The following is a 10,955-nucleotide window of genomic DNA, read 5'->3' as shown; positions in this document are numbered from 1 at the left end:
AACTTGTCCTGTAAATCAGCATTTACTGGGTTTGCTATACTATAAGGAAAACAGTTTTAAGATTTTTTTTTTTTTTTTGTTACAGAGAGTTACACGGTTGCAGTTTGTATTGATGCTTCAATTTTTGAGCTATTTTTAATTCTTATTCTGATTATATTCAGTTGATTCTCCTCCCTGCATTTGTCTTACCTATAGCGGATGTCACTTTTAGTTTTGTAGTCTTCAACAGTGGGGAGATATGGAGGATACTTGCTTTTGGAGAAGGGAAAAATCGCCTGTTTCTAAATGGAATTCTCTGAAGGTAGTATCCTCCATTGATCCATAGGTGGTGATTTAGTAGGTATAGGTGAAAGGGTATGAGTGAGAGATCAAAAACTTCACACATGCGCTAATAGGGCTTATAGAAGGGAATGTAAAACTTTTTAGACCTTGCTAGTCAGCTCCTGAGGGAACTTGCAGCAGGCGACACAACCCAAGATAGGGGATCTAAGGAGGATACTACCTTCAAAGAACTCTAGTTAGAGGTAAGTGATTTTCCATTACTTTCTAAAAAGAGAGAATGGATATACAAGCTTTAAGTAAGGTTAATCTGTAGAATGCCAAGTAAAGTTTATTATCCCACTGTTCGACATTGTGTACTGCCAAAAAAAGTAGATACCTGAAACATTGCATTTATATACAAATATATGTATGTATTATTTTTTTTTAATAAATGGGAACACTGAAGAACTTTTGAGAAGGATAATGTTATATTTCCTTTATTTCCTAATACAAAGTAATTCTAAAATTATTCAGTACGTTTTTAAGGTTTGAGTTCTGAATCTTAATTTTTTTCTGATTTCCCTCCTCCCTTTCCCCCCTCTGTGCACCCCTCCCCCCCCAAGTTCATGTCATGTAGCATAGCTTTAAGCTCATTAGGGCACCTCTGGGGCACTGGGATCTTGTCAGCATGCATCTCAAGGTCATATAAGTACTTCTTCAGTGACTAACGGCTTTGTTCAAGGACATGGTTTAAAAACCATTAAACACAATGTATCAGTCTCTTCTTGAGGTTGGTAGAGATACAGACCTAAAATATTTCTTAGGTGGGTAAACAGGAACAACAGTTCACAGTAAGTTTTATAAATAGTAGTATCTTTTGTGTAAATGCCTGAATTTGACAGCATTAGACAGAAGCTTTTTAGCTTCTTTTTAGGTCTTGTTGACTTAAGACAAGATTTTGCAAGATGAATAGCTGAGAGAAGAGTGGGTACAATGGGAAACTAGCTGGCATGCTAAAATTATCTTACTAAGGGAGAATGGAAATAGCTTTATAATAGTGGTAGACTATTCTAGAGATGTAGTAAATGCAGTTCTGTTTCATTAAGTATTGCTAGTGCTCTCAGTCTTCTGTGTGCTAGCTTTTCTGTTGAGGGCCTAAGTATGAATGCAAGTAGGCATTTTTTGGGCAGAGGTGAATTTGGACTCCTTCTGTGTAAACTTAATTTGAATGTGGTGTTACTGCCAAACAAAAACTATTAATGAAAGTTAGGATATGGATGATGTGATACTCATGGTTTTCTTTATGGTTAATGTCTTAAAAGCAAAGCTAGCCTGGTAATAATAAACTTTTGCTTTTAGTTGTGTATTCTTTGGGCATGTAGATTGGCAAAGGGAGAGGAGGAGAACTGAAAAACTAGATGAGTTCTGAAAATCTGAGATGGACATCTATTTGTAGGGTTTTGTTTTTTGTTTTTTCCCTGAAGAATAGCCTAGCCTAAGTTCTATTTATTAGATGACTTTTCGTAAAGATTCTACTGCTCCTTTTCACAGGTTTTAAACAAATGCTTTTGCAATAAAATACCTGTCAAGCAACTGACTTATGTCATAATGCATTTTTGTGGAGAAAAGTGTGTCCTAAGTGCCCTTCTCTAGCAAGGCGATTAATTTGGACTGCTTATTATGGCATTTTAATATGCTAAGAACTATGGGTCTGATGATCAGAAAATTAAGACCTGGATATACTCAAAAGTTGGCTGTACAAGGCCCTGAGCAACCTGCTCTAAGTTCAACCTGGTTTGAGCAGGGATTGGGATCACATGACTTCCAGAAGTCGCTGCCATCCTGTTGTTCTTTGATTCGGTTAACCATAAAAAGTTTAAATGGCTTTTTTTCATAGTAACCTATTGCTTGGTCTTTCATGGTATATTTTGAAGTTGTGTGTCGGTAAAGTTGGAAATGCTTAGTTGGTATAAGACTGCATAACAGTTACCTCTTCAGAGATCAACTTTTTTCTGGAAGTGCACTTGTGCAAAAAGGGTCATGTGATAAAATGTGTGGAGTAGAAAATGTATCATTGATTTCACTGAATGAACTAGGAGTAATTAGAGTAGAAAATGAAGTGCATTAGACTATGAATTGCATTATAATCCTAATCAGCAGAATTGACTTTGATGTAAAGATTACATAGGAGAAAATCTGAAAAGATTTAAAGGAGTAGGCAAAAAGAACAGCAATATAGTCCTCATACAAAGGTTGAAAGATATGTGAATATTTATGTAGCTCAAAAATAATGAATTTCTTAAGATTATTAGTGATGTATTTCAAAGTACGGTTCACTCTATTGGTGATAAGCAATGAAATCACTAAGCGTAATGCACTATATCTCGTGATACTTCATTCAGTTTTTGGGGGTCTGTAGGAACATCACTTTTTTCCACACATAAAAATTTATAGCGTGGTTCCTTGTTAAATTGCACATCACGTGAGTTTACATGATCATTTCTGTCCCATCATTCATATATAGTTTGTTGATGAGTGAATTACAACTTTTTTTTTTTGTGAACATTGCAAATATATTTACATTGTCTTAACAGGCATTTGTTTCAGTTTGCTTCAAAGAGACACTTCTGTGGCCATTAATGATGCCTTTTACATTTGGTGTTTTCCATGTTGGTTATTGACTTTTTTTGSTTTCAATTAAATAGTTCTGAATATTCTTTAACCTGTAAAGCTTTCTTTAACCTGTAAACCTTTAATCTGTAAAGTTTACAGAACAGTCAAAATGCACTAATCCTTCCCCCTGCCCCCAGCCTCATTTAAGTAGGGTTATGGCTTGCRTTGTCTCCCTTAGTCTCCTGGCTTCCTCACACTTCAGTACGTTATCTTGCTACTTGTTTGTTGCTCTTTAGTAAAAAGCAACTCAGCCTGTGTAGTATTTAAGAAGCACRTTTATGTAGACAGCAGCCTCATTTGAACTTTTTAAAATGCTTTCATGTATCTAAAGAGTCTTTCTGCCTGAGAACTGTGCTTTCAGGCTTGTTCAGAGGCAAACTGCTTTTCTGTTTGGATACAAAAATAGTAGAGCGAGATGACTGCCTTCTCTGTGCTCTTCTTAATGGGTTCAGCACATTTCTCATTTGTGAGTACTTGTGAGTCCAATCTTTGTGTAAACTCACTCCTCTTAGGAACAGCTTTTTTTCATACAGAAAAAGCAAGGGCTGTGAAACATTTGTTTTGTTATTTGTTCTTAGTGCTTGCTTGAATTCTCAGAAAGAAATGGAGGGAGAAGGGATGAATTGGAGGCTTTTTGAAGACCTTTCCGTAGCCTTGATTTTCTCCCAAAGTGTGATTCATCCAGCAACTTGATTTAGATAGTAATATTAAGTTCTGTGCCATCCATTTTGCAACTGGTGAGTTTGCTTTGCCCAGTTAAGCCCCTCTTATGTGTTCAGATTTCAGGGAACAGCTGCACTCCATCATAATAGATGATGATTTTCAAAGCATTGTTTGTGTTGGTCCTCTTCTCTTTAAACTGAACATCTAAATAACATGCCAATGGTATTTCTGTTTTAACCTCCGCTGGTGAACAGAAAACTCCTGAGTACCACTCGGAGTTCAGAAACCCAGTCTGCTCTCAGCTTGCAAGCTAACTGGGTTAGAGGTTTTAACTTTGAAAAATCTTGGGGTAAAGTAATTTACTGAGCTCATCACAGTTTTTTAGTGGCTTTTGTTTGAACAAGTTTCTTTCCAAGTATATACAGGTTTTGTACAATATTATTGATGAAAACAATGTTAAGGGGAGGAGTAATGGTCAGTTTGGTTGTTTGGACTATTCCTTGCTGTTTTGAGGAGGAAGGTAGAAATTATTGAACTCCTATTTAAAGCAGATCTTTTAAGCAGCTATTGGAGGACTTAACTCCTTGTTGTTGGTCAGTTACTTCATAAAGTTTTTTTGCTAGTAAGCTAATTATATGTTCATAGCAGATGGCCATATATGGTTTTCACTACATTGGGAGTAAAGCTCAACAATTCCTCCTTCTTCCCCTTGCCCCTTTCACTTAAAAAAAAATATATATATATATATATATATATTTATATGTGTGTGTATATATATATATACTTTTTTTTTTCCTTCAAAAGTAGCTTCTTAAGTCCCTTTGCAGAATGGGACCAAGACTGTCTTCAGGCAATGAGAATCAGTGAAAGTTGTCAATAAAGTTACTTTCTTCCCCTGCCAACCCATGGATATTGTGACATCTGCTTGGAAAAACTATTCTTGAAGGAAAAGAGGGAAAGAACCATCTCAAAAGTTTGGGAGAACAAATATGAGATGACGGGGCCAAAGCAGATTAAAAAATATGCATAACGCTGACACTGATTATACAGACTAAACTGAATGTGATGTGCAAGATAACAGGGATAAGTTTTATTTTAGAATGTGTGTAAAAAATCAGGACCATACGGATCCATCAAATGCTGAATGAAATATACTTAGGAATAATTTGTTATTGTTCATGGTTTGACTGTTTACCCTTAGGCTGAGTAGAAAGGTTGGTGTCTCTTAATGTTTTCCTGACCCTGCTTGTGTCCGTCTGTATCAAGATTTGTCATGCGAATCTTTGGTCATAGATTTAAGTGATTGGAGTAATTTGTGTGTGATTGCAATCTCATCGTAAATTTACCGCTCTGGTTTATGCACACGCAGTAAGCATTTTTTAAAAATCGGGTACCATTTTTTTTATTATTAGGAGGAAGCACTGCATGCTTTCATTCAGCCTGAGATTCTTGATGGCCCCAATCAGTATTTTTGTGAAAGATGTAAGAAGAAATGTGATGCAAGAAAGGTAAATGCTGTCCAAATAATTTGTTAAAATTATTTGTTAAATACTGATCCTGACAATGGTGATGTAATCTTGTCTGTTCAACTTTGTTTTGTTCAGGGCCTCCGATTCTTGCATTTTCCATATCTGCTGACATTACAACTCAAGAGATTTGACTTTGATTATACCACTATGCACAGAATTAAACTCAATGATCGCATGACTTTTCCTGAGGAGCTAGACATGAATGTTTTCATTGATGTTGAAGATGAGGTAAAGTACTTAATTTCAGAGAAAAGTCTCTTTCTAACTTTCTTGAAAGCTCTTATAAGTAAGTTTAAAATGTCAGTCTAATAAGTCTGTTTTAGCAATATTATTCATCTACATAAAGTTTTCTTCAGACATGGCAATGTTTTATTTGAACTTCTAAAATCTGTTTGTGGGGATTTTTGTTAGTTTGAAAAGGAAATGTGTTTGCTTATCACTGCAAGGTTTGCATGCTTCCATGAAGAATTTTTTGCCTGACTTCTTAACATATCTTCACGAGAGATTTAAAAGCACAAGTTTCAAGGCTTCCCCATATCCAGCAAATCAGAATGAAATATGCTTCTTAAGTTTGTGTCTGAATTTGCTCTGTTTACAAGCAATGATGTAAAATTTTGAATTTTTGAACGCAGGTTAGTCCAGAAAACATTCATGATTAATTTTGTACCTGTGAATCATGATGTTGTATATGCTGTAGAAATGAGACTTGCAAAATTTTATTTTTGATTTGTAACTTACTGTGGCCTAATTTCTGCTTTTGGCCAAAATTCATTTTGTGCAATTATATTCACCAAAAAGTACTTAATGCTCTTCTGCTTTAAAGACTGAATTTTTCTCCCATTCCATTCCTGAAAACATTATGTAACTTTGCTAGCATCTTTTAGTAACTGTTGTGTTTACCCAACACTTGTAGGGAAGAAATAAGAGAAATACTACATTTTATAAGTAGTACAAGAGGCTTTTCTAGCTCTGTAAAAACATTTGAAAACATTTGGTTTGCAAAATATGCCTTGTAAATAATTTGATACATCTCAGGATGTTAGTGGTGGATTAAATGAAAATGATGATTGACCTGAGAATAGAACTGGGCCAAAATATCTCAACCAGGTTTGTTGGAAAACAGAAAGAGGATCAGCTAATAGCAGTGCTACCAAATAAACTGCATTCCCAGTGTTGGTGACAACTTGCTTTTAAGCTAACAGAACACTAGTCAGTCTTACTCTAGTATCACAACTCTGTCCAATGAATTGAAATGGAAAAACACTTTGACTGTTGATGAAAATATTTCTAGTCAAATGGGTTCTGATTAATGGGGACATATAATATATGATTTGGTAATCCTATATAAATTTTGTCTATAACAGGGTTTGGAATTTTAGATATAGTAGGATTTAGTGTCTGGTATTAGAATTCAGAGTATTCAAGGGTATTAGTATTCAGGGTATCTGCTACTACAATTCAGGGTATTTGGTTGAATTAAGCAGTAAATGAAACAGGCTAGTAATTGATGTAAGCTTGCCAGGTATTAAACCAAGTAATTACCATGCAGTTGCATGCAGAAGACATTAAAATGCTGAGCTAGGAGGTTGATTGAATATGGTTACTAACAGGAAAAAATAAATCGGTTCTTGAGGTTGAATTGCAAATCTCTAGATTTTGGGGAGGTTTCATTGCTTTGCAGATTGGAGTTTTAGTCTTAAATTTGCTGGACTCAGTTGTATGCTGTGTAGATAGACTCAGGCAAATATTATCGATCAGAGCAGGTTTGAAGGTGTCTCATGAAGCAAGCCAAAGGAGCGCTGAATCTTTAATCTCGAACATTTTCCCTGTTTGTGTAGGTAAATTTCTTCTTAACATTTGCCTCAGCTATGTTACCACTTGTGTAGAAGATCTAGATTTAGTTTTCATAGCAAAGAAGATAAAAGTTGCTGTTTGGAATCTTGAAATATGGTTTTAAATTTTTTCCATAATTTTTTTTAAAGAAAAATAACAAGCAAAGAAAAAAGACCCTTTATTTTCTGATAGCAGTATTTCAAAATGCAATATTATAGTTTTATTAAATTCCATGACATGAATTTGCATCTGTAATGCAACCTTTAAGATGAACCCTTTGAGGATTAATAACTCTGAGCAGCTGAAAAAAAATACTTTTGTTTCTGATTGCGTGGAGATGATGATACAGTGTGGTTTCATTTGGAAATGGCAGCTGTAGTATAAACATACCCTGTATTCACTAAGTACCTTTCCTTTTATAGATAGACAAACTGTTAATACTGATCTCACAGCCATTTCCTGCACTGTCTTGATGATTAAGTGTGCTTCCTTGGAAAACTGATGAGAACATCTGTGTATGTGTTTAGCTACTGTAGAACTTTCAAAATATTACATGATGCATACTCAAAGATGAGGGGGAAAAAAAAAACTTTCAGGGAGCTGAACAGGAATCTCTAAATTGGAAAATACAGATATTTAATGACACTTGGGAGTCTTTCAAATAATACAGTCTGTAGGAACACTGTTTCATACTCTTTGTCATTACATCTTAATTAAATGTAACTTTCTAACATTGTTCTGTTGTTCTGTGTATCTCAGGCTCACCATGTATAAAATATAGATGATGCCACAGTGATGAGTTAAGAGTAGAAACAAAGCATTTTATGTTGCCTGGTATTTTCAGTTCATAAATGTATTGTTATTTCTTGTTCCATGTAACTTTAAGTGCTGCATAGTATTAATATGACTGGCTTATTTTTAAGAAGTCTCCTCAGACTGAGAGTTGCACTGATAGTGGAGCAGAGAATGAAGGCAGCTGTCACAGTGATCAGATGAGCAATGATTTTTCTAATGATGATGGTGTTGATGAAGGAATCTGCCTCGAAAACAACAGTGCGGCTGAAAGAATTTCTAAAATTAGCAGTGAAAAGGTAAATAAATAATTCTCTGCTAACTTTTTTTTTTTTTATGAAAAAGGGGAATTAAATGCCTTTCCAACTTGCCAGACTCTAGGAGTTCCCAGATAATTTATTTTTGCAAGAGATCCTCAAATAGAAGATGAGTTTGTCTTGTGAGCAGTGCTCTTTATTTGAGGATGTCAAAGGCCTACTAACTTTTGCTGTGGAAGTGTCTTGCAATTTAGTAAAAAAGGGTTGGAAAGTTTTGATCAGTCTTTGTCATCTATTTGTTGTTTTTTTTGTTTGTTTGTTTGTTTTAATGGTTAGGTAGATGAGGTGATGGGTCTTGCAAGTGTTGAATATTCATTCAGTCATCTTGACTTAATATACAGAAATTGAAGAGCAAGTCAGTGTAGGATAGCACTCATCCTTCTCTGTGACATAAAGATTACCCAAGAGCTTGGAGATAGAAGACTGCAAGGGTTTTCTTGCTAGTAGAAAATTCTTGTAAAATCTTGAGTCTTATGCTGATTTCTACAATGTATATACTTTGTGTGTCCTTACTCAGTTAACTAATCTGAAATGTGGCCAGTAGCTTTTATCCTGGCTTGTTAGGAAGCAGCTGTTACTGGCATTAAATATTTACAACCTGCTTGCATTTTAAAGTGTACCTCTGTCCCTATTTACATTTACTTTAACTGTTTGAGAGAGATTTTGATAAGTGTTCTGTCAACCTTAGCTGAAAAAAGAAAGAAATTACTTGATAGTCACTTGATTAGAACAGGGAAAGGGTATTGTAATACAAGTGTCAAATCCTAGTTTTGACAGTACCTTTGGCTGATTAACTCATGGTCATTTTTTATTACTTGTTGTCAAGGCAAATTAGCTGTCAACAGGCTCTGTTCTGGGCTCTTCTACTACTTTTTGATTTGGGTATCTTAATGATGGATGCAGTATATGTTAAGCATTTACAGAGCATTACTTTTCTGTATAATCTATGAATATTTAATTCTTGTAACACTTCTGTGCAAAAGTATTGTTCAAACAATTGTTTTTAGAATTATGTATATGCAACACTGAAGACACATCCTTAATACCTTTTACTTCCATCCTCTCATCTATTAAAGGTTTATGATGACTAACTCAGGGTAGCGTAGGAAAGATTATTAGAGTGTTGATTGAATGCAGTGTTACTGTTGAACAATATGTATAAAGGGGGGGGAAAAGCAGTCTCGAACTATGCAGAGAAACATAATAGCAAAATAAGCCTAAACTTTGTACCTCAGGCAAGTTGATCGTTACTTAGTTTCATATGTGAAGATGGGGATAATGCCTGTCTAGCATAAGGAAGTTAGCTTTGAGTAATTTTTAGAGAATACTATAAAATTTGTATGATGTTGTAGAGAAAAGTAACTTCTGAATGCTAAGAATTACAAGAATGTGGCAGATGATGATGTAATGGAAATGAACCCATATAGTGCCGAGACTGCTTTCCATCTTAACCAAAAAAGTTAATCTTTCAAGGTGTTTGCTTGTTTGTTCTTACTTACAATTTTGGGGTCTAGGAATAGTGTAATTTTAGGGCATTGTTAGTTGTGTTGGTGATTTCTTTTTGGAGTTACGTTTTTTTTTTTAATTCTGTACTAGGTACCTTTACGGTTTCTGTCTGATATTTAGTTCTGAGAAATAATTTCAGTATTGCTTAATACCAAACTCATGTCCTGCTGCATGATCTTGCTGTTTCCTTTTGGGTATGGAAATTTAGTAAATAAACTGGAGTAGAGGTTTCTGGGTTTGTATGCCTTCATGTTCAGAGCTCGTACAGAAAAGCAACAACAATAATGCATTAAGCCAGTTCAAAAACTTGTTTCTGATTTTTCTCAAGTTGTCTGGTCTTCCCTATCTCTCTTCCCACCAGCAAAACAGGAAGTTCTTCCTTGCTTCCAGTATTTGCCTCTTGTATAGCATTTAGCATATCAGCTCTGTTCAGGAACATACAAATATTTATATATTTGGGTTCATGTAATTGTTTTAGAAATAAGTGTTTTAAAAAGATCTGTTGGTTACCTTTTCTTTACTTAATTTATTTTACCCCACGTTTTTCTTCTCTCCCCAGAGTTCTTTACTGTATGAGCTCTTTTCTGTTATGGTTCATTCTGGAAGTGCTGCTGGTGGCCATTACTATGCCTGTATAAAGTCTTTTAGTGATGACCAGTGGTACAGCTTTAATGATCAGCATGTTAGCAAGGTAAAAGTGGTATTTTTTTCTCCTGTATCCATAAATGAACCCATGAGCTTAAATTTGTAATGTGATTTTTTTTTTTTTTTTTCAGTTGTATTAAGTGAAGCTCTGTGTGTTTTGTTTTCAAAATCTATGCCCGGGGTTTCAAGTATTTATCTTGTTTTATCTTCTCATCTTAATGTCCTACCATGTGCATATGTTTCACTCAGCAAGAGGTTTATCAACTCTCCCTCCCCTTCCCCCCCCCCCAAATTTTTGCGTTGTGCTTGAAATAAAAGAACAGCTCTCTTCTTGCAGGTAGCAATGCTTATCAGATACTGTACCAACATTATTTGCTAGCTGTATGTTTTACCATGCCACTGGGCTCCAGTGTAAGCCCTTCCATACTATCTATAGTTGCTAGCTGGGTTTAATTTAGCTGCCTGGTGTGATATTAGGGTGTTCATATCCTGATTTAGTCCATATGATAGGAACAGTTGGTCTTTAGCCCCCATTTGCTCTCCCATTTATCTTTCCTTCAGTTTCACTGTCTTCCCCTGTGCTTTCTCTATATTAAAAAGCATAGCATGTTCTTCCCATGACAGGTTTTTTAACTATAATATTTCTATCTGTTTTGTAAGGAAAGGTTTATAAAAAGCAGGCTGTAGAATGGCAGACTTTGTGCTGCGTTGTCATGACGTCACATGGGATCTCAGT

The 10,955-nt window shown here is 35.2% G+C and overlaps 1 protein-coding gene across 6 annotated transcripts in view; it reads left to right on the top strand.

Annotated features, from left to right (window-relative positions):
• Positions 1-10,955, top strand: part of USP47 (ubiquitin specific peptidase 47) — a 57,306-nt gene that overhangs the window by 24,847 nt on the left and 21,504 nt on the right. For 5 of the 6 annotated variants that reach the window (XM_026082487.1, XM_026082488.1, XM_026082484.1 and 2 more), the window contains 4 exons: positions 5,010-5,105; positions 5,202-5,354; positions 7,883-8,050; positions 10,134-10,265. In XM_026082487.1, the coding sequence (XP_025938272.1) occupies positions 5,010-5,105; positions 5,202-5,354; positions 7,883-8,050; positions 10,134-10,265 (549 nt within the window). The remainder of the gene's footprint in view (positions 1-5,009; positions 5,106-5,201; positions 5,355-7,882; positions 8,051-10,133; positions 10,266-10,955) is intronic. The other variant, XM_026082485.1, reaches the window with a different exon arrangement.

This window comes from Apteryx rowi, unplaced genomic scaffold (genome assembly GCF_003343035.1).
Source record: "Apteryx rowi isolate R43461 unplaced genomic scaffold, aptRow1 scaffold_58, whole genome shotgun sequence".
NCBI classification, from domain to species: Eukaryota; Metazoa; Chordata; class Aves; order Apterygiformes; family Apterygidae; genus Apteryx; species Apteryx rowi.
Note: the sequence above shows the minus strand (reverse complement) of the source record. Positions and strands in the feature narration are given on the sequence as shown.